This window comes from Salvelinus sp. IW2-2015, linkage group LG13 (assembly GCF_002910315.2).
Source record: "Salvelinus sp. IW2-2015 linkage group LG13, ASM291031v2, whole genome shotgun sequence".
Classification (NCBI taxonomy): Eukaryota; Metazoa; Chordata; class Actinopteri; order Salmoniformes; family Salmonidae; genus Salvelinus; species Salvelinus sp. IW2-2015.
The window spans coordinates 34,008,731-34,031,344 of NC_036853.1; the positions used below are offsets into that span (position 1 = coordinate 34,008,731).

Here is a 22,614-nt window from a genome sequence, read left to right on the forward strand (position 1 = left end):
AAATATAAATACAACATGTAAAATGTCGGTCCCAGGGCCGCATTAATGCAGGGCCTTACTGGGCCTGAAGCCCCTGGGCCCGGGCCCAAAAGGAAGCAAAAAATATATATACAAAAAAAAATAACATACTGAATAAAAATTTAAAGGTTGGACGTACTGCCAAATTATCTAAAACGACTTTGGAGGCAGCTTATGGTAGAGAAATGAACATTAAATTCTCTGCCAACAACTCTGGTGGATATTCCTGCAGTCAGCATGCCAATTGCACACTTGACATGTTTGGCATGGTGTTATGACAAAACTGCACATTTTAGAGTGGCTTTTTACTGTACCCAGCACATGGAGCACCTGTGTAATGATCGTGCTCTTTAGTCAGCTTCTTGATATACCACACCTGTCAAGTGGATGGATTATCTTGGCAAAGGAGAAATGTTCACTAACAGGGATGTAAACAAATTTAGGCACAAAATTTGAAAAAAAATAGCTTTTTGTGCATATGGAACATTTCTGGGATTTTTTATCTCAGCTCATGAAACACTTTACATGTTGCTTTTATATTTTTTGTTCAGTGTAATAAAATATAATAAATGTTAAAAAATGCAAAATTAATTAAATATATACGGTATATATTATATATACAATATATCAGTATATGTAGTATATATATATATTATTTTTTTACTCAGGAGCCCTCTCTCAATGAGTGTAGACAGCCTGCTGCTGCCTGCTGCCACTCTGCTAATCATCAGATGGGGGGAGGAGAGGAGGTAGGGGGCCCACATGGGTAACTGGGGGGGCCCACATGGGTAACTGGGGGGGCCCTGTCTTGATTGGGGAACTGATTCATAAAAATAAAAACTGCATAATAAATAAATGTGACTGGTCAATTCTGTTAGTCAGGGGGTGGGCTCTTGAGGCAAAATGTGAAATAAATAAAGTTTTTTATTCATTATAATTGTTTATCCAACAATAGGAGCCCGCTTCCAATGTTCAAAATACACCAGAGAACATAATTTAGCCACAGAGGATCAATAGTTTATAAAAAATAACTGTGGATTAAGTTTTATCGCAAGCGCATACAGGTTTCTGCCAAAATAAAGGAAACACCAACATAAAATGTGTTAAAAGAGTGTTGGGCCACCATGACCTGCCAGAACAGCTTCAATGCACCTTGGCATAGATGATTCAAGTGGACCTAAACCATGCCAGGAAAATGCACCCCTCCCCATAACATCGTATCCATTGTTTACTCAAGTGTTTCCTTTATTTTGGCAGTAACCAGTATGCCTACAGACGGGAAGGCTGCAGTTTAGGCAGCATGCTTGTCAAATATACAGCGTGTTGCATTGTGGTCATAGACATATAATCAATAGAAGGGTTTTGTAACCTCTTGCCCTGTCAACTTGACTGTTAAAATCATGGGTACAATAGCAATGGCTTGAATAGGAACTGACATCTATGGATTATATTTCTATGGTTGGTTGCAGCTGTTGGTTTGCCTTATGGGATTTCAAAATACAATTGGGGGATAAAACGTACAGTTTGGAAAGCAAATGCCTACTGCTATAAAGAGAAGACTAATCTGGCTGTAGAACCAATAGAAGGAAAAAAAATCTCAACAACTCCCAATTTTTAGCTAACAGCAGCACTGTTTTTCAAAGTAGCTCATCTTGAGATAGACTACTGCCACGACGAGAGCATCAGCCATCACCGTGAGTAGCCATTGGCTTCATCTTCATTATTAGGTGAGTCAGTGTGCAACTGGAAATTGTATTTAGTAGCCTACTGTAGCCTATGATATATATGCTGTATATATATTTTCTCCTAATATTGTACAATCTGAGTCCCGGGCCTTATGATTTCTTAATCCGGCCCTGGTTGTTCCCATGTTTCATAAGCTAAACAAAAAGCTTATTTCTCTCAAATGTCGTGCACAAATTTGTTTAGTGAACATTTCTCCTCTGTGAGATAATCCATCCACCTGACAGGTGTGGCATGTCAAAAAGCAAATTAAACAGCATGATCATTACAGAGGTGCACCTTGTGCTGCGCACAGTAAAAGGCCACTCTAAAAAGTGCAGTTTTGATCATCTGAGACCAGCCACCCGGACAACTGATGAAACTGTGGGTTTGCACAACCAAAGAATTTCTGCACAAACTGTCAGAAACCGTCTCAGGGAAGCTCATCTGCGTGCTCGTCGTCCTCACCAGGGTCTTGACCTGACTGCAGTTCAGCGTCGTAACCGACATCAGTGGGAAAATGCTCAACTTCGATGGCCACTTGCATGCTGGAGAAGTGTGCTCTTCACCGATTAATCCTGGTTTCAACTGTACCGGGCAGATGGTAGACAGTGTGTACAGCGTCGTGTGGGCGAGTGGTTTGTTGATGTCAACGTTGTGAACAGAGTGCCCCATGGGGGTGCTGGGGTTATGGTAATGACAGGCATAAGCTACAGGGAAATATGTATACTGTAGCTAATAAAGTAATACTACGTGTATGTTGTGTAGTAAGATGTTAGTAGCCCATGTGCCTCACCCTAATAATTTGGTCTATTTACCCCTCTTAATTTCGTCTACTGTTCTGACTGTTCTACTGTAGCCTATAACCTGTTTTAGAGAAATGTAATCATCGAATATTGTAAGAGCTTTCATTGTCTGCTTATATGCCCCCTTTATTTATCTTACGGTTCTAACTTGGTGTACAGGGAGAGCACTGTAAGAACGGCCCATGTTCTGAATTCTGTCCCTGTACATTTCAAAAGTGCTAAACAAATAGTTATATTGACTAACGTTACGTCCGTGCTAGCTCGCTCATTGTCTTAATCGAAATTACGGATTGCCTCTTATCCGCTTGTCGTCCCCTTATGCCATAGTTTGTACATCTCACTTGTCATTAGAAATCCACATTTGTTTAAGCAAGTCAGCCATATCAGCTATGTTTTTTTTTAAAGGCAGTAAATTACGCTGAATGAACTATTTCATTGCCAGACAAGGCTACGCTGATAGCCAAGTGTAGCAGTGGTAAGATGTTGGGACAGCTTTATGTAGGCCCTAACAGTTTGTGGGCACCGTTTGAGTACAATGAATGTATTGTTTAGTGTCGTGTTGTGCAGTGCAGTGGCTTTGCTGGCCTGAATTCCACTTTTTTTTTTGCCCCTCCAAGATTTACATGCTAAAATCGCCACTGGAAATGAGTCTCAAACGAACAAAATAATATAACGACGCGTCCTGACCAAACATCCTCAGCATGACGGTAAACCCAGGGACTTCTTTCAGAACAGGGCAGAATGCTTCAGGAAACACGGCTTTGACAGTGGAAAAGTAGCTAAGTCAGCTAGCAAGGCATTGATGTCATTTTAGAACAGGTGATAAGCAGAAATAAGGGAGTACTATCTCTCATAGTAGTAGATGTGAGTTTCTCTTTCAAACAATCCCGTGGCCTAGTACACAGCTAATAGCTAACGTTAGCCAAAGCAAGTAAGCTAGCTAGCTACTGAGTGCAACCGTAAATTACAGTAAGTACAGATGAAGATGAGAAATTATCAGGCCTACTGTACATCTTACTGTAGAAATTATTGTTGAAAACAAATCTAGATTGAAACTGTTGCTGTTAAAATACAAGTAATACTTTTTATTCTGAACTTGAATAAAATGATTGAAGCGAGATGCTTTTTGAGGCAAACACACATAGTTCTGGGTTGCTCATCTACAGCAGGAAGCGTTCTCCTGCCTTACTGAGAAAGCAGTAGATGTTCTGATCCAGTTTGGCACCACATACTTATGCGAGTCAGGGTTCTCAATTCTGGCATACTTAAAAAACAAGTACAGAAACAGACTCCATGCTGAGCATGACCTCCATGTTGCACTGTCAAAACCTGAGCCCAGAATAGTTATTCCAGTTCAGAATAATCACGTTTATTGTATTTTAACAGCAACAGTTCCAACTTAGACTTTTTTTTCAACAATACTTTCTACAGTACAGTAGGCCTGATCATTTTTAATCTGTTCTGTTACTTAGGGTTGCACTATCAAAAACTGAGCCTATGTGTGTGTTTTCTGTTCTAAATCTGTGTGATGTGATCAATCAGTTTATTCCAGTTCAGAATGAAAATGATTTATTGTGTTTTAACAGCATCAGTTTCAACCTAGACAGATATGTAAGAGTGTTTTTAATGGGAAAAATAAACATGAATAGCTGTTTATATGGGTATTTCATTTCATTGTTATTTGTTCTTGTCTATATTGCTGTTGTTTTAGACATAAGGGAAATTAAATGTACCAATATTTACGAATAGTTGCATATTTTCATAAGCTTGGGTCCCAAGGAAACACAACATTTGTAATTTGGGTCTCAGGCTGAAAAAGTTTAAGAACCCCTGGTGTAGAGAATCATTTTACCATCGAAACAGCTGTGAAATATATTTTCCATAAGCAAAAATATTGTATTTTCAGCTGGTGTACAAAACCGAAAGTAAAAGACTAAAAAACTCAATTTGAGAACGGGAAGCATAGAAATAATGCAGATTGAACAGATCTACCGCTTCTTAGACTTGCTTTAAATGGGAACGACAGATTTTATGTGAATTGTCGGGTCGCCTAAAAAGTTCCATATTGCACTGTTTTAGTAGTATAATCCTACATCTCTAACCTGATTTTAATTCTTTACTTTGGACCTTAATTCATTTGGACCAGACAACATGTCATCAGATCTAAACTGGAAAGGTAGCCTCATTTATCAAGGCAAGGCGGGAGCTGGAGGAAATAGTAGTAAATTAAAAAAGGTTTTTGTCTAATCTCACCATGAATTAAAAAGGAAATTTTGCACTTCCATCATACTGTAGCTCCAGTTTGAGATACAGTAGTTTATATGACAGCCTTAACATTGGTTTTGCTCTGGTATTTCCAGGCCATTTCATCCACTGTATGGAGAGTTTATACTTGTGATGCTAGTTTTAATAAAGGAACTTCTCACCCTTTTCATATCGGTCTGAATAATTGATGATAATTTTTTTTATCGCCATCAGGCTGCAGAGGGCAGCAGTGAGCTGAAGAGTTTCTTCTCGAGAGGCTCTGCTGAACGGAAGAGTAAAATGAGGAGACACAGAGAGCGGGGATTTAACCACTTAGTATAACCATACGGTATATGGTATGATGACAAGGGCAATTCAATAAGCTGTAGTGGAACTAAGTCAAGTTATATGCTCAAAAAGCAATAGTTCCAAGAAGCATTTCGCTACACCCGCCATAACATCTGCTAAATGTGTGTATGTGACCAATAAAATTAGATTTTGATTTGAATATACAGATGTAGGATCTTAATTTGACCTATATTGCCACAGCAAAATGTAAACGTTTAGTGAAAGGGTAGCGACTAGCGGCATGCTAGCTGTTCCCATAGATTTCCAATCATTCAGCCAATAACTATTCATTTAAAAGCGCATCTTGGCAGAAATATACACTGCTCAAAAAATTCAAGGGAACACTTAAACAACACAATGTAACTCCAAGTCAATCACACTTCTGTGAAATCAAACTGTCCACTTAGGAAGCAACACTGATTGACAATACATTTCACATGCTGTTGTGCAAATGGAATAGACAAAAGGTGGAAATTATAGGCAATTAGCAAGACACCCTCAATAAAGGAGTGGTTCTGCAGGTGGTGACCACAGACCACTTCTCAGTTCCTATGCTTCCTGGCTGATGTTTGGTCACTTTTGAATGCTGTCGGTGCTTTCACTCTAATGGTAGCATGAGAGGAGTCTACAACCCACACAAGTGGCTCAGGTAGTGCAGCTCATCCAGGATGGAGCATCAATGCGAGCTGTGGCAAGAAGGTTTGCTGTGTCTGTCAGCGTAGTGTCCAGAGCTGGAGGCGCTACCAGGAGATCGAGGCCCAGTACATCAAGGAGACGTGGAGGAGGCGTAGGAGGGCAACAACCAGCAGGGACCGCTACCTCCGCCTTTGTGCAAGGAGGAGCACTGTCAGAGCCCTGCAAAAATGACCTCCAGCAGGCCACAAATGTGCATGTGTCTGCTCAAACGGTCAGAAACAGACTCCATGAGGGTGGTATGAGGGCCCGACGTCCACAGGTGGGGTTGTGCTTACAGCCCGCACACCGTGCAGGACGTTTGGCATTTGCCAGAGAACACCAAGATGGCAAATTCGCACTGCGCCCTGTGCTTTTCACAGATGAAAGCAGGTTCACACGCACATCGTGACAGACCTGACACGAGTCTGAGAGACGCGTGGAGAACGTTCTGCTGCCGCAACATCCTCCAGCATGACCGGTTTGGCGGTGGGTCAGTCATGGTGTGGGGTAGCATTTCTTTGGGGGGCCGCACAGCCCTCCATGTGCTCGCCAAGGTAGCCTGACTGCCATTAGGTACCGAGATGAGATCCTCAGACCCCTTGTGAGACCATATGCTGGTGCGGTTGGCCCTGGGTTCCTCCTAATGCAAGACAATGCTAGACCTCATGTGGCTGGAGTGTGTCAGCAGTTCCTGCAAGAGGAAGGCATTGATGCTATGGACTGGCCCGTCGTTTCCCCAGACCTGAATCCAATTGAGCACATCTGGGACATCATGTCTCGCTCCATCCACCAACGCCACGTTGCACCACAGACTGTCCAGGAGTTGGCGGATGCTTTAGTCCAGGTCTGGGAGGAGATCCCTCAGGAGACCATCCACCACCTCATCAGGAGCATGCCCAGGCGTTGTAGGGAGGTCATACAGGCACGTGGAGGCCACACACACTACGGAGCCTCATTTGGACTTTTTTGGACATTACATCAAAGTTGGATCAGCCTGTAGTGTCGTTTTCCACTTTAATTTTGAGTGTGACTCCAAATCCAGACCTCCATGGGTTGATAAATTTGATTTCCATTGATAATTTTTGTGTGATTTTGTTGTCAGCACATTCAACTATGTAAAGAAAAAAGTATTTAATAAGAATATTTCATTCATTCAGATTTAGGATGTGTTATTTTAGTGTTCCCTTTATTTTTTTGAGCAGTGTATATATGTACTGTATACTGAACAAAATTATAAACGCAACTTGTAACAATTTCAAATATGTTACCGAGTTACAGTTCATATGAGGAAATTAGTCAATTGAAATGCATTTATTAGGCTCTAATCTATGAATTTCACATGACTGGGAATACAGATATGCTTCTGTTGGTTACAGATACCTTAAAAAAATTGTCCTCAGTATCTCGTCAAGGTATTTTTGTGCATTGAAATTGCCATTGAGAAAATTAAATTGTGTTCGTGGTTCGTAGCTTATGCCTGCCCATACCATAACCCCACCATGGGGCACTCTGTTCACAATGTTGACATCAGCAAACCGCTCGCCCACAAGACGCCATACACATGGTCTGTGGTTGTGAGGCCGGTTGGATGTACTGCCAAATTCTCAAAAACGATGTAGGAGGCAGCTTATGGTAGAGAAATTAACATTAAATTCTCTGGCAACAGCTCTGGTGGACATCCCTGTAGTCAGAATGCCAATTGCACACTCCCGCAAAACTTAAGATAACTGTGGCATAATGTTGCGTGACAAAACTGCACCTTTTAGAGTGGGATTTTATTGTCGCCAGCACAAGGTGCAACTGTGTAATGATCATGCTGTTTAATCAGCTTCTTGATATGCCACACCTGTCAGGTGGATGGATTATCTTGGAAAAGGATAAATGCTCACTAACAGAGATGTAAACAAATTTGTGCACAGCATTTTAGAGAAATAAGCTTTTTGTGCATATGGGACATTTCTGGGAACTTTTATTTCAGCTCATGAAACAGGGGACCAACACTTTACATGTTGCGTTTATATTTTTTGTTTAATGTACAGTACCAGTCAAAAGTTTGGACACACCTACTCATTCCAGGGTATTTCTTTATTTTTACTATTTTCTACATTGTAGAACAATAGTGAAGACATCAATACTATGAAATAACAAATATGGAATCATGTAGTAAACAAAAAAGTGTTAAACAAATCAGGGATCAGAGATTCTTCTAAGTAGCCACCCTTTGCCTTGATGACAGCTTTGCACACTCTTAGCATTCTCTCAACCAACTTCATGAGGTAGTCACCTGGAATGCATATCAATTAACATGTGTGCCTTGTTAAAAGTTAATTTGTGGAAGTTCTTTCCTTCTTAATGCGTTTGAGACAGTCAGTTGTGTTGTGACAAGGTAGGGGTGGTATACAGAAGATAGCCCTATTTAGTAAAATACCAAGTCCATACTATGGCAAGAACAAATAAGCAAAGAGAAATGACAGTCCATCATTCCTTTAAGACATGAAGGTCAGTCAATGCGGAACATTTCAAGAACTTTGAGAGTTTCTTCAAGTGCAGTCGCAAAAACCATCAAGCGCTATGATGAAACTGGCTCTCATGAGGACCGTCACAGGAAAATAATACCCAGAGTACCTCTGCTGCAGAGGATAAGTTAATGAGAGTTAACTGCACCTCAGATTGCAGCCAAAATAAATGCTTCACAGAGTTCAAATAACAGACACATCTCAACATCAACTGTTCAGAGGTGACTGCGTGAATCAAGCCTTCATGGTCGAATTGCTGAAAAGAAACCACAACTAAAGAACACCAATAAGAAGAGACTTGCCAAGAAACACAAGCAATGGACAATAGACCGGTGGAAATCTGTCCTTTCGTCTGATGAGTCCAAATTCGAGACTTTTGGTTTCAACCGCCGTGTCTTTGTGAGACGCAGAGTAGATGAACGGATGATCTCCATATGTGTGGTTCCCACCGTGAAGCATGGAGGAGTGATGGTGTGGGGGTGCTTTGCTGGTGACACTGTTGGTGATTTATTTAGAATTCAAGGCACACTTAACCAGCATGGCTACCACAGCAATCTGTAGCGATAAGCCATCCATTTGGTAAGCGCTTAGTTGGACTATAGTTTGTTTTTCAACAGGACAATGACCCAACACACTTCCAGGCTGTGTAAGGGCTATTTGACCAAGACAGAGGGTGATGGAGTGCTGCATCAGATGACCTGGCCTCCACAATCACCCGACCTCTACCCAATTGAGATGGTTTGGGATGAATTGTACCGCAGAGTGAAGGAAAAGCAGCCAACAAGTGCTCAGTATATGTGGGAACTCCTTCAAGACTGTTGGAAAAGCATTCCAGGTGAAGCAGGTTGATGCCAAGAGTGTGCAAAGCTGTCATCAAGGCAGTGTGGCTACTTTGAAGAATATCAAATATAAAATATATTTTGATTTGTTTAACATTTTTTTTGGTTACTACATGATTCCAAATGTGTTGTTTCATAGTTTTGATGTCTTCACTATTATTCTACAATGTAGCGGAAACACTGATACTGTTTATATAACCGTGTGTGTGTGTGGGGGGGGGTTCAGGAAATTTGTGTAAATCACGATGCTCATCTGCATTTTCTCAGCAACAAAATAGTGATCAAATTAAGATCCTACATCTGTACATGGCAAATGTTTAGTTTAGTTTGTAAACTAGATTTAGCTACTTTGTGTTTCATGAGTAGTTAGTCGGGGCCAGGGGTTAGTTAGGGCAAATAAATGGTTGTAAAATATTTGATTTCACCTCACTTTCTATTTGTCAGTGTGCTTGTTGTTGTGCAAATTTGTTATGAAATTTGGAACATGTATTTTCAGCATCCAAAGCAGAGTCCTGTCTCAGAGTGGATGATGCTGGCCAGAGTTGTTTGCAAGGTAATTGGTACTCTAATTGTGCAATAAACTTATAAATATTGTTTAGGGGAAACAATACTTTATTGACACAATCATATTGTCTCAGAATATTTTCTTCAAAGTGTGTTCGGGGGTGTTTACAGCTTTAATTAACATTTTATGATCAGATATGCTCCGAGGAAGGACAGTAGGACCAAAACATGAGCAGCATTTAAAATAAAAAAAGTGTAACAGTGTGTTTGCGCCTCTCCTTTTGACCAATCAGATAACAACACCTATAACACTAATAGTTGCACTGTATCAATTTTTTTTGTCCATGACATTCAGGTCAGTTATGTCCTTAACTGAATTGGTTCAAATTAGATTGTTATTATGATGGTGACCTGATTCCATAAATGAGGGGACAGTGAATTTTTTTGTGGTGGTTCCACTGACTGATGACAGGGGTGTGATGGTTCTGAATGCAGTCCACTGGACAGGCTGAGGGTTCTAAGACATGATCTACTGGGCCTTGGTCTGATCTATTCCTTGGCTCAATATTCATTTAATCCCAACATGTGTTTCTTTTTCCAAAAAATTATCTTTGGAGAAAAACAACATTTTGTTTTCGTAACACAAACAAGTCATTTGCTGTTTGTCATTGTCGATTTCCCAGGCAGATAATTCATTTGGTTATTAGGCACACATTATGCCTCCGGAAAAGCTATACTTGTGCTCCAATCACATAATGGTGATTTGTGGAAAATGAATAGGGGGATTGTCAGGGAAGTTGGGCTTGTTTTCCGATAAGGTCGTTAGAAATTGTTTTAATTATTAACAGTGAAGAAGTCTAACATACACTATATACACAAAAGTTTGTGGACACCCCTTCAAATGAGTGGATTGGGCTATTTCAGCCACATTCGTTGCTGACAGGTGTATAAAATCAAGCACATGCAATCTCCATAGATACAAACATTGGCAGTAGAATGGACTTACTGAAGAGCTCAGTGACTTTCAACGTGGCACCGTTATAGGATGCCACCTTTCCAACAAGTCAGTTCGTCAAATTTCTGTCCTACTAGAGCTGCTCCGGTCAACTGCTGTTATTGTGAACTGGAAACGTCTAGGAGCAACAACGGCGAAGTGGTAGGCCACACAAGCTCACAGACCAAGACCACCGAGTGCTGAAGCACGTAGAGTGCTCGTGGCTGAATGGAAGCAAGTCCCCGCAGCAATGTTCCAACATCTAGTGAAAAGCCTTCCTAGAAGAGTGGAGGCTGTTATAGCAGCAAAGGGGGCGGGGGGGGGGATCAACGCTATATTAATGCCCATGATTTTGGAATGAGATGTTCGACGAGCAGGTGTCCACATACTTATGGTCATGAAGTGTATGTGTTGCTTTGTCAAATGTAAAACAATATATATATATATTATATGGTGGAGCATGACATTTATCGTTTGTGCATAAACCCCCTTACAAACAACAAAGTTTACAACGTCAAAGTCGATAGCTCAGGGAGGAGAATCGCTCCTCTGTTGCCTTGAGACACACATTTAAAATAAACAAACTGTTATTCAAGGAAGAGGAGTGCTGGCACATATCTGTGCTGTGGAGGGAGCATGAAATCCAGACAGATGACGGTGATCGTGTCATGGAGCCTGACGGAGGCACGGTTCTGCTGCCCAGTGTAAAATGTTTGTTTAGACTTGACGCTTGTGGCATTCAGGTGCTGGGTTCACGTGCTAAATGCATGGAGAGGTGTAAGAAGCTGTGTTGAAAAGGGTAACTGCTTTGTCAGGCTGACTGCGTTCTTCTGGACCTGCATCACATCTATAGCTATTTTTATTTATTTAGCAGACGTGACTGACAACTCAGTTATGACCCGTAGGCTACATTTAAGAGTGCACTCAAGCGCTTTATATTTGGTCAACTGGGCAAAACTGGTTGAATCGACGTTGTTTCCACATCATTTCAACAACAAAAATCTACGCCGTGACGTTGGATCAATGTGGGAAACCGATTGGATTTGCAAAAAGTCATCGACGTCAGGGCCTTTCGTCTTTTTAACACCCAACTATTAACCTAAGTCCATTTTTTTTGGTTTGTTGTTGATTTCACATTGGAGGCGTTGATCTGACGTCTGTGTCCAGTGGGAGAGATGGCTGTTGAAGATGGCAACTGCTGTGACAGATTGTCAACTTGAGAGCCTCTCACGAACAGCCTTTCTGAGTTACTGAAGGTTTGGGTATTTGTTTTTACAGGAAGAGATGGGTAAAATATAGTACTTATAGCAGTAGTATTAGCCTGGCAAGCCACTGACCCTGTAAGCTTACATGAATGTTTTCTGCATGGATATCCACGCAGCGGACATTCATGTAAGCTTGCGGGATCAGCGGCTTGCAAGGCTAGATGAGTAAGTCAATGTGACGTAATATCAGCTTTTCCGAGGACCTCACCAGAATGATTGATCTCCTCTAATTACCTGTTAGCCTTTCATGTAGTCAGTTAGTCCACAATGAATACAATGGCATACAAATCTGATTTGGTGAATGGATTATTCCGCCTGCACTTTCCAGGAAAAGCTGTCGGGCTGCTATAAAGCAAACAAACAGTTCTAGTGAAGAAGAAACGGACCCATTTGTGTCAAAACGATGCAGTTCTGTTAACTCTGACTAATTCAGAGTTCACAGAATTCACAGAAAATGCCCACAGAGTTCAGTAAGCTTAGCTCCCTGTCTTATGTAGGTACACTGAGTGTACAAAACATTAAGAACACCTGCTCTTTCCATGACATAGACTGACCAGGTGAATTCAGGTCAAAGCTATGATCCCTTATTGATGTCGCTTGTTAAATCCACTTCAATCAGTGTAGATGAAGGGGAGGAGACAGGTTAAAGATGGATTTTCAAGCCTTGATACAATTGAGACACGGAGTGTGCCATTCAGAGGGTGAATGGGCAAGACAAAAGTGCTTTTGAACGGGGTATGGTAGTAGGTACCGGGCGCACCGGTTTGTGTCAAGAACTGCGACGCTGCTAGGTTTTTCACGCTCAACAGTTCCCTGTGTGAATCAAGAATGGTCCACCACCCAAAGGACATCCAGCTAACTTGACACAACTATGGGAAGCATTGGAGTCAACATGGGCCAGCATCCCTGTGGAACGCTTTTGACACCTTGTAGGGACTCTACAAGGTGTCAAAAGCGTTCCACAGGGATGCTGGCCCATGTTGACTTCATGTATGCCATGAATGTCCTGATGCCCTGATGAATTGAGGCTGTTCTGAGGGCAAAAGGCGGTGCAACTCAATATTAGGAATAAGTATATGTTTGATATACTCAGTGTATATCTACAGTGTTACAGAGAACCCTAGCCAGCCCTGGAGACGAAGAGTCACCTCGGTGTTACCTGAGCCGTGTGGAGATGACACAAGCTCTTAGATCTGGACTGTAACCCTGACACTGTCTTAGGGGCCAAGCAAAGCCTCAAGCAGCTCAGTGCCAGGGCAGGACATACATACTGCCAAGGCAGCTGAGTCAATCGACAAGGATATTTGAGCATTGATGGCCAAACCTCTGAAGCCACTTCACTTCACTTTATATTCTTTCTTCAAAGTGCCCGGCCGTGGTGTTGAGAAGCGCTTACGGCCATTCTTTTCAGGTTAAAGAAAGTTTCGTAAGCATTCTGGAGAAGTCACTTTTCGTGAGCATTCAGGCTTTGCCTAGTCTTTAACAAATACACCAGGAGGAAGGACACCTGCCTGTACTGTATGTGCTGATAACTACATAATTGAAAAGAGAAGGCCATAATCATTGTGAGATAAGTTCCCCTCAGCAGAAGGTATTGATTATTTGTGTGTGGTTAGATTTGGAAAATTCAATTAAAGGAGTTGTGCAAAGGATGAATAAATTCTCCCCCTCCAACCCATACAGAGACTTTGTTATGTTCAAAATCGATGTTGCACTTCACAATATATTTTCTTAGGAGGATAGAAATAAATAACATTTAAACAGTTCTGCTTACTACAGAAACACATTTTAGTTTCTCAGAAATATTTAGTCACGGGCAACCCACCAACGTGTGGACATCTTCTGGGCAGTAACCGATTTTTACTGCCATTTTCCCATAAGAAAACCCTATATAATATGAATTTTCAGATGACAAAATGAGAAGGGGACGGCTCAGCAGTATAAAAATTGATCAGGCCATAGATGGGTCCATGTTGGGGAAGATTTGTATGTCAGCAGTAATGGGGTGTATTAAAGAAAGGATTCCTTAAATGTAATAAAAGCGATGAGATGGGCTGGTGTTCCAGGGCCAGGGATAAGGCCCAGGCTTCACCACTATCTGCCACATCAATCCTCTCTCCTCCTCCTCAGACCCATGCCACCTGTTTGGGAGGAGTTTTATGCTTTTTGATTAAACACAGCTGCAAAAACGAGCAGAGCTGTATATTATTTTAGAGGCTATTTTAGTGAAACTTAAGCCTGGCTGCAGAGCTGCAGCCTTTAGTTCGATCGCCCCCCAGAGGCTTCAGACTACGCACTCCTTCAGACATGATTTCTGACACAGACTAAGTCGTTGTATTTTCCAATTCTCCAGTGAAAGAGAATTATGATTTGATTTTATTGTAAAAACTGTAGTCAATTAGGTGAGTATTTAAAAACTAAAAATGAAGATATTTATCTCGCTGCTAAATCCAACCACTTGGGCCCTCAGATTTGTCCGTTTGGGATGTGAGTTGCAGTGTCAATTGTAATTTTCCTCTGAAAGCAGTAACTGTATTTAATCTCTAAATGTGAAGTAGTATCTAATAACATTTTGTTCTCTACAGGTATTGTCTGGCAGCTCCTCTGATTTTATGAAATCATTAATGGCCTTATAAAAGGTTAAAAAAAAMCTCAAGAGTATAATAGAGCTTACAACTTTATCTCAACGTGGTGATATTACTGTGTGACAGACAGCAGGGTTACGCTCATGTTTTCCTCTCTGATATCCTCCTGTAGGTTACCGACGGCAACTGGAATAGCTACTCTCTCCTCTTCCTCGGAGATGGCCGGTTGATGAATATAGAACCCAAGCTGTCAGTCGTGAGGCGGAGAGACGTCTCGGAGGTTGCCTGTCAGTCATTGGGGGAACGTGTCAGAAAGTGAAAAGGCAGCATTAGACATCAGACATATTTACATTGAGCCCTGTCTGCTGGAGAAAGCCTCTCCCTCACCAGTGACAAATGTTGATTCTACAATAACGGCCGCGACGCAGCGCTGCGAAAATCATTTTCTTTCAGTGAGCGAACCCCCTCGTCCTATTAGACCTGATGCTGTATGAAATCCACCCCCACCATTTCCTCTAGCTACCTGGAAAAGTAAAGAAACATGAATATGGGCTCCGAGGAGAGGCTACAATAGTGTACACACACTCAGGCACACACTTCAGTCTCCGGCTCTTTATTTGTCTGTGCCTGGGAAGGCCGAGGCCTCTTGCAGCCCGAGCGWCCTAAGCAACAGCTGGTGTGCACAGACACATTTCCTATTTCTGCCCAAGGTGGATCATATAACTCTCACTTTATCACCCTTGGAGGCCATGTGAAGGACAAAGTGAGCACGCCCATAAACAAAACTAATGTTTTCATACTGGCCCTCTGGAGGTGGGAGAAGGGGCCCTTGGCGATCCAACACCCCCCGCCACCCCCCCACCCACCACCGCTCGCGCTAATCCAACCCACCTCCGGCTTGGCTCCTACCCGTATCACCTTAGACCTTGACCCCACCAACCCTTTCCTCCTCGAGGGTCCCACTTTCCTTCGATCTCACCCCCCGTCTCCAGCCCACTACCCATCATGACACAGGCCACTTAGGCCAGCACTATGGCGATGCTTTGAATGTGGTGCATGATTTTATGAATTTATACAATTTTCTATATGTCATTTCTAGTCATAAATACAATAGGCCTAGTATGCATTTATGAAAATGACAGCGTTTTGGTAATGGCTATAGACGTTTGTACTTGKTTTTTTTAACTCCATATCCTCATCTGTTGTCCCCTTCCTCCCAGTCCTTCCACAGTAGTAATTCTAAAGGCACAGGCCTCTGGATATCTCGCCCTTCCCTCTCCTATCTCTAGTGTTATTGGCTGCAGGGCCAGCGGCTGCAGATACACAGCATAGCAGCCGGCCCTCAGTGACCCGATAACATTTATCGTTGTAATGGATTTTTTTTATGCCTGTCATTAACTCACAGGCAGAGGGGGAAAAAGATTGCTTGTACCATTTTTTCTGTGRTATTTCGACTTTATGACATTATGTTCAGATATGTAATCTTCCATCATCCTAGTTTTAGGGCCTGTCTGACCTGTCACTGCTTTTTGTGTTTAAATGCATAGCCCTTTGTGTGCTGTGTGGACTCTCCTTGTATCTAGCTATTGTAATGAATATTTTATGAAGCTAAATTAAAATGGTTGAAAGACATGGTTTGGCTAATTATTGTCTGGCTACGACACAGTGCAACACTATTACCGCCAGTGATTTAGCTAGCTGAAGACTTGGAGAAGATGGACACTTTACGAGGGGGTTATTTGAAACTGCTTCGGACGGATCTAATATATGTGCTGGCAATACGGCTGTAAAAATCGAGGTTCATCGAAAAGTCATATGAGGTGATTTTACTTTTTTCAAGAAAAATACAATTTGTACAAAATAATTGTAATGATGGAACAAACATTTGGAAATATTGAAAAACAATTAAAGTGAAAAAAGAACATGTTTTAAGTTTGATGTACATAATTAGGCATTGACAAAACACCAACCATTCATGTTGACAGGAGGGTTATCTCTAGAATAAAGATTGTAGACTAGTAGCATTTCTCCATAAGTCCTATTGGTTCTTGGTGGTCAGTGACTGAGGCACTGTGCATAGTTTGTTTTTCAGTAAGTTTTCTTTCTACCGGGTAGCGACTACTCTGATTCTTACTCCCAGGTGGAGGCGGCTCGGCAATCTGGACAAGGTTGAAGTAGGAGAGGAGGCCCAGGAAGTGGTGGAAAAGAACACTGACACCAGGAGGGGAAACAAATCAGGCAGCATGGCCAGAGGGGCCAGCGCCATGCTCATAAAGCACAAACCAGCCATGGCCACGATGGAGATGTAGAACTGCAGGAGAGATTGAGAGAGAGAGAGAGATGGAGAGGGATTTTTCAGGTCTATATTTTTCTAAGGGAGTTAAGCCATCACAGTTAGACCATGAGCCAAGGCCCTCTCATAGCCCAGTGTTGGGCTCAATTGGATTTAAATTCAAGTCAAATCAGAAACTGAATTTGACGTGCCATTGAAATTGATAATGTCCTAATGACATTTTACATTATAGATTAATTAAGGGCTGGATTCTATCAGATCCGCGAAAGCCGATACCAGCATAGCAGTTTTTTTTTTGGTAGTGTTGGAGGTGGAACTGCGTTAGATCGGTCAAATCTACAAGTGGCACCCTGCATTTTACCTAAAGCAGACATCGCAATTGGCTGCACGGAGTAAGTAGCATGAAGAGACATCTCCATTCCAGTACGAACACTGGAATGTGAGATGTAATCTACAACTCGATTAGGCTGGTAGACATCCTCATTGCTTCATTGAATGATTTTCAATTTCAAATATTTCTGTATAGCCTACACTTTCTCGTTCTGAACTGCTAACGTGAGTGGGACGGGCGTGGCTTAATCATAACAACAATGCAAAGTAAACAAGATCAAAAATAAAATGAAGAGACACTGCATGACGATCCCACATCACAGGACACTCCCTCATCACAAGCTGACATTTATGTTGCCTCGGCCGGTGTGTCCCGGAACAGGAAGGCAAACAGTGTTGGTAGCAGGATCAACATTAACATGTCTATTTGGGACCTGCGGACCCAGGGATCAGTGAGGGTAGGTTGCGTAAGCGCCTCCGTATGAGACCAACCCTATTAAACCCTCGCCCCAACGCCGGGCCTCCTTATTTATGCCTCTTGTGTAAATAAATATATCTAGGCAAACCTGTGTTAATGACTCTATAAAAAGACACCTCTTCCTTCTCATGACCTCCCACACCGCACAGCACCGCCCAGTAGCGGTGTCCCTGGCTACGTCCCAATCCCAAATGGCACCCTATACAGTGCACAATTTTTTTTTTTACCAGAGCCCTATGGGGCCTGGTCAAAAGTAGTGCACTATAGGGAATAGGGTGCCTTTTGGGATGCATCCCATTCTGTCACTAAGGGAGGGGAGGTTGCAGCTGTAGAGCTGGGCAGGGCCAGGAAGCCATTTCAGACGCCTGTATCTTAAATAAGTGATAAATAATACTTGGGGCCTGGCAGTGGCTTTCATCCCAGGCAGCTTACACAGCTTACAGTCCATGGCACATTATATTTATTTATACAGTTGGAGAGATATGTATCTTCTCACGTTGATGCAATTCAGGTTATGAAATTACTGTAGCTAGGTTTCCATCCAATAGGTGACAGAATTTCATGCAAATGTTCAAAAATCTGCATAAAGAAAATATGCGCATTTCCCACCAGTGGTGTTTCCACCAAAACAAACTTGTTGCAGATTTTTTWAAATCAGTGCGTGATAACGTAGTGCACACAACATGTACTTTTTCACTTAATTTTTCATGTACGAAAAAAAAAAAAATGTAAAGTTCAATGTGTTTCCATTGTACCCCCCCAAAAATTTTTTTGGGGGGGGTTAAATAGCAAATGTGTTTACTCTGGTCTTGGCATGTGCATTCTAGCCAACAGCTTGCTGATACTGTGCTGGTAGGCTAGTCTACATGATGAGATTATTATGGATAAGAGTGAGAATATTTTTATTTGTCAAACGGCAGTCAAGCATCGATCATTATGTCACCAGAATAAGACCCTCGGTATTAATTGGAAAGGAGCGTCAAGAACACGTTCACCACTCTGTGCAGCTCATCGTAACTTATTTCATCAGTAGCATAATAAACTGCATGCTTTCCCGAGTCATAGTGGGAGGACTGCACACCATATTTTGCAGTGGACAACAGCTCATAATAATGTCCGGAACAGAGCAAATGGAATGGATTCAAACACCTGGAAACCTTGTGTTTGACGTTTTTGATACCATTCCACTGATTTCGCTCCAGTCATTACGAGCCCGTTCTCCCCAATTAAGGTGCCACCAACCTCCTGTGATATCATCGCGTGACTCCAAGTTTACTTCGATATGAACGGTTATTGTATTATTAATATTTGCGCATAAAGACGTTTCCACCGCCATTTTGCACATCATTTATTTTATAGACACAAAAAGACCCCCACTGTTTCCATCACAGCTGTCGTGATTTTTTTTTATACGGTATGACTTTACATAAACGCTGTAGATGGAAACGTGGTTAGTGACGACAACCTTCTGAAATGACTATGAAATGACTGTGACAAAAACCTCCAGCTCATCTTCCCACCAGGTGGCCGTGAACATTCTTTACTTATCTGAAGTAACTTGAGTAAGGTAAAGAAAATATTGGGCAACCCCTGCCCTACCCACTACTAGAACAGACAACATTGCAACTATCTGCCTGGTAAAGAACGCAATCTGTGTTGTCTTTGCAATCGGACAAATATTTTTGCTATGAATGGATGAATGAATACTTTAGTATTTTCTTCTATCACAGAGAGACATAGAGGTAGTGCAATGTGAAAGGGTATATGTTTACACCACTAGGCTACGCTTACTTTCCACTTGGTGACCCTTCCCGAGGTCCATGCTGGGCATACGGATGGGGCGGTGGTAGGGCCCCAGACGCAGCTCGTCTTCTGAGCAATGCTCCAGGCGGAAAAGCAGGTATACGCTGACGAACAGGAAGGCCAGGGAGGTGACCACGTACGGCACCAACAGACCATCCTTCAGTAACAATGGCAGCATACTGCAGCGGAAAGATAGAGGGGGGGGAGCGGGGGAGTACAAGAACAATGTAGTCTCTTAGAAACACATATCTCCATCCAATRAACTCTGACTATTGCCACACAAAGATGTGTGTTTACAATTCAGACAGCCGTAGTAGGGCCTTGTTAAATCCAACAAAACCCCATCTATTCATTGGCAAAATAAATACCCATCACATTTCTTTTCTAAATACATACTTCGCCAATTCAACAAACCCAGTACATTCAGACGCTGTTACAATAACTGTGCTTAAGAAACCATTGGACTAAATTATGCAATTATGTCTTCAATTTACCCAAACAAAAGATGTATGTCTCCATCAATGGGTGGAGTGGAGATGCACAATGCGGGCCCTGTCAGTTAGACTGTACTAGAGTTGATATACAGAATGACTTGCTGTCCCCATACAAGACATGCTTAGAGGAGAGGTATGCTGGCAATGCAGTGTAATCCACAGACATCCCTATACTAAACCGCACGCACAACAATTAGTACTGCTGGAAGAATTTAACGACAGCTGGTGAAAGTTAGTCAGTTTCGCTTCCTCTCCAACTGTTCCCTTCATACTGACTACATTTGAATCTTTACTTGACTCTTCCGGAATAMAATCGTCCATAGAATATCAACACAAACATTCATCTGACAAAGCATCCTATACTTTCCAAGGATTTTTCTAACAGCGATTTTTAGGATTTACATTCAATGTACAGGATTGTACTTTTTGAATAGTCTCTCCTATGACCTTTAACCTGGTCTGTTGGTCTGCTATTATTGGCCAGTATACTTTCTCCATCAGTGGTTCCCCTACTGTAGCTTCTTACGTGAACTGGGAGGCCTGTAAAAACCAGATGGCTGGCAGAGGGAGGTCATTCAGTAGTAGGCATACTTGGCCTAGAGGCAGACAGAAAGAATTGGAGGAGAAAAAGTTAAACACCCCTCAATTATACACACTTTATTGAACAATAAACACCCTATGGGCCCTGGTCAAAAGTAGTGCACTACATAGGGATTAGGGTGCCAATATGGACGCAACCATCACTCCCCAATTGTCTAACTACAGTAGTACTCTTTGCGTATCCAGTTTCACTCATTCCTATAGCCCCAATAATTGATCAACCACAAACAACGCCCTCCTCTGCTCCACATCCCGGCGTTCCTCTCTAAGCTATGGACATGCAATACTGATTGATCCGGGGACAGACAGGTGGGAGAGATATAACTCAATCGTTAATGAAGCAACAGATCAGCAAAATCTGAAACCAAGTCCCACTGTGCAGTAAAACCTGGATAACCTAGCGCTTACAGCTAGCTGCCTGTTGCTTTTTATATACTGCACTGCGATTGGTGAGGTAAATGATTAGGAACCGCATGCAGGCAGGAAGGCAAACACACACATGCGAGCACGCACACCCCTACTCCCCTCTACTCACAAGGCAGGCAGGATGATTGAGTTTCCGTGAACTTGGAAGGAGAAGAGGAAGAATGCCAGAGAGGAATTCACCTAAAATGGAATCAAACATCAGAAAACAAGACAGAAATACTCACTTACCAAGGAAAGTTTGAACTGCCATAGCATAGGGTTCACCCATAGTTTGATTGACATAGGTAGGATAGCCAGGAGAGTGGTGGCCAAACTGAAAACAAGTCAACGACAGAGAAGAATTAAGTAATCTATCATCATTCATAGAAACAATGCTATGATAAATCGGACCAAATAGTGAATGGCCCAGCCCAGAAACCTAAACCTCATGGTGAAACCGAACTGTGCGGCTGCTGGCTCGTTTTAACCCCAGCACGGTCCACCCATAAGACCACCAGCTATGTAGGAAATGTATCAAATACTGGCCCGCTTAGGGCACCCCAGCATTAGTTTAACCCGTCATTGTCACTCACTGGGGATGGACACAGGAAGGGAGGGGTGAGAGGGGAGGGGACCAGAGGGGTACCTCCACTCCGGCTGAAGGGGTAGGGATAGGGTAAGGTAGGGCAGCGCATGAGTGAGAGGTGAGGGCAGCTGTGTCATGGGCCCCATTAAGGCCTAAAGGGCCCCTGGGGAGAAGGGGCAACAGGAGCCCCAACATGGGGCAAGAGGAGTGCTTAGAGGGGTAATGGATGGGTGGGCTATGGAAGTGGGCTGGAGGGTCAGGGTGATTTAGAGTACAGTTCACAGATCAYTTTCTGGGGTTGTTGAGCACAATTTAGTGGTATTCCACATCCATAAATAGTCAACACAGTGGTTCACATCAACTGTAACAGTAAGGTGACCAGTGATACCAGGCCATAGAAAGACATTATACCCCTCCTCCCCTCAAAACATACAGTTATTATAATATTCACCCATGACCAACGATATCTAGTGTTTTCATTTGTGTTAAATACGCTGCAGTCACAGAACTCCCGGTTAATCCCTGGTCTTAACAGTCTGGCAGGAACTCGTCCATCCTGTTYGGAGTGCACACCCCTAAATATAGCCCCACGGGTTATTCAAGCACACACCACCATGACGACAAGAGAAGGGTTCTATGACTGACTGTAGCCTCTCCTCATTCATGAGGACCGTAGGGGAGAATAATCTTTGACTGGCATAACATTTCACGTCGCCACAGAAAAGTTAGCTATATCTTGCTTCCCCCCCCCCCTAAAACAAAAATGGTTCAAATAGTTTATTGTGGATTTCCAAATCTGAAATCTCATCAGCAAATTGCCAATAGTTGTCAGAGGGCCGATAAAAGCCCATAGCAGCTGGTAGTGCTCAGTACTCAGAAGCTGCTCTCGCATATTATTACAAGGGATAATCTTCATTTCACTTTGCTATAACACAGTGAGGCTCTCGTGTGTGGCTTCTCAGAGAGCCAGAGAGAGAGAGGAGGGACAGAAAGATAATGAGATGGAGCGAGAGAGAAAGATAAAGAGATGGACAGGGGGATTACCCGAGGTAGTGCTGGGTATCAGTGGACAGGATGGTCTTGATCTTTATCAGGCCGTTCAAGCTGCA

At 42.5% G+C, this 22,614-nt stretch overlaps 1 protein-coding gene and 1 long non-coding RNA gene across 2 annotated transcripts; one reads left to right on the forward strand and one right to left on the reverse strand.

Moving 5' to 3' along the window:
* The first annotated feature begins 9,662 nt into the window (after positions 1-9,662).
* Positions 9,663-16,148, forward strand: LOC139028541 (uncharacterized). Its single transcript, XR_011480794.1, has 2 exons — positions 9,663-9,721; positions 14,689-16,148. It is a non-coding gene; the product is annotated as an uncharacterized lncRNA (long non-coding RNA).
* On the reverse strand, positions 14,719-22,614 carry LOC111971368 (dolichyl pyrophosphate Man9GlcNAc2 alpha-1,3-glucosyltransferase-like). The gene is made up of 5 exons (XM_023998110.2): positions 22,550-22,614; positions 21,050-21,120; positions 20,441-20,510; positions 19,409-19,599; positions 14,719-14,801 (listed from the first exon to the last, which is right to left on the reverse strand). Exons 4-5 carry the CDS (start codon positions 19,596-19,598, stop codon positions 14,767-14,769), a joined length of 225 nt encoding a protein of 74 aa, XP_023853878.1. The 5' UTR covers position 19,599; positions 20,441-20,510; positions 21,050-21,120; positions 22,550-22,614; the 3' UTR covers positions 14,719-14,766.

Bases quoted from the DNA above. Each gene is read 5' to 3' on its own strand.
- LOC111971368 (XM_023998110.2), bottom strand. From the start codon at position 19,598: ATGCTGCCATTGTTACTGAAGGATGGTCTGTTGGTGCCGTACGTGGTC. The intron at 14,802-19,408 runs GTAAGCGTAGCC...AATGACTGACAG, and splicing joins GAAGGGTCACCAAGTGGAAA to GCAACCTCCGAGACGTCTCT.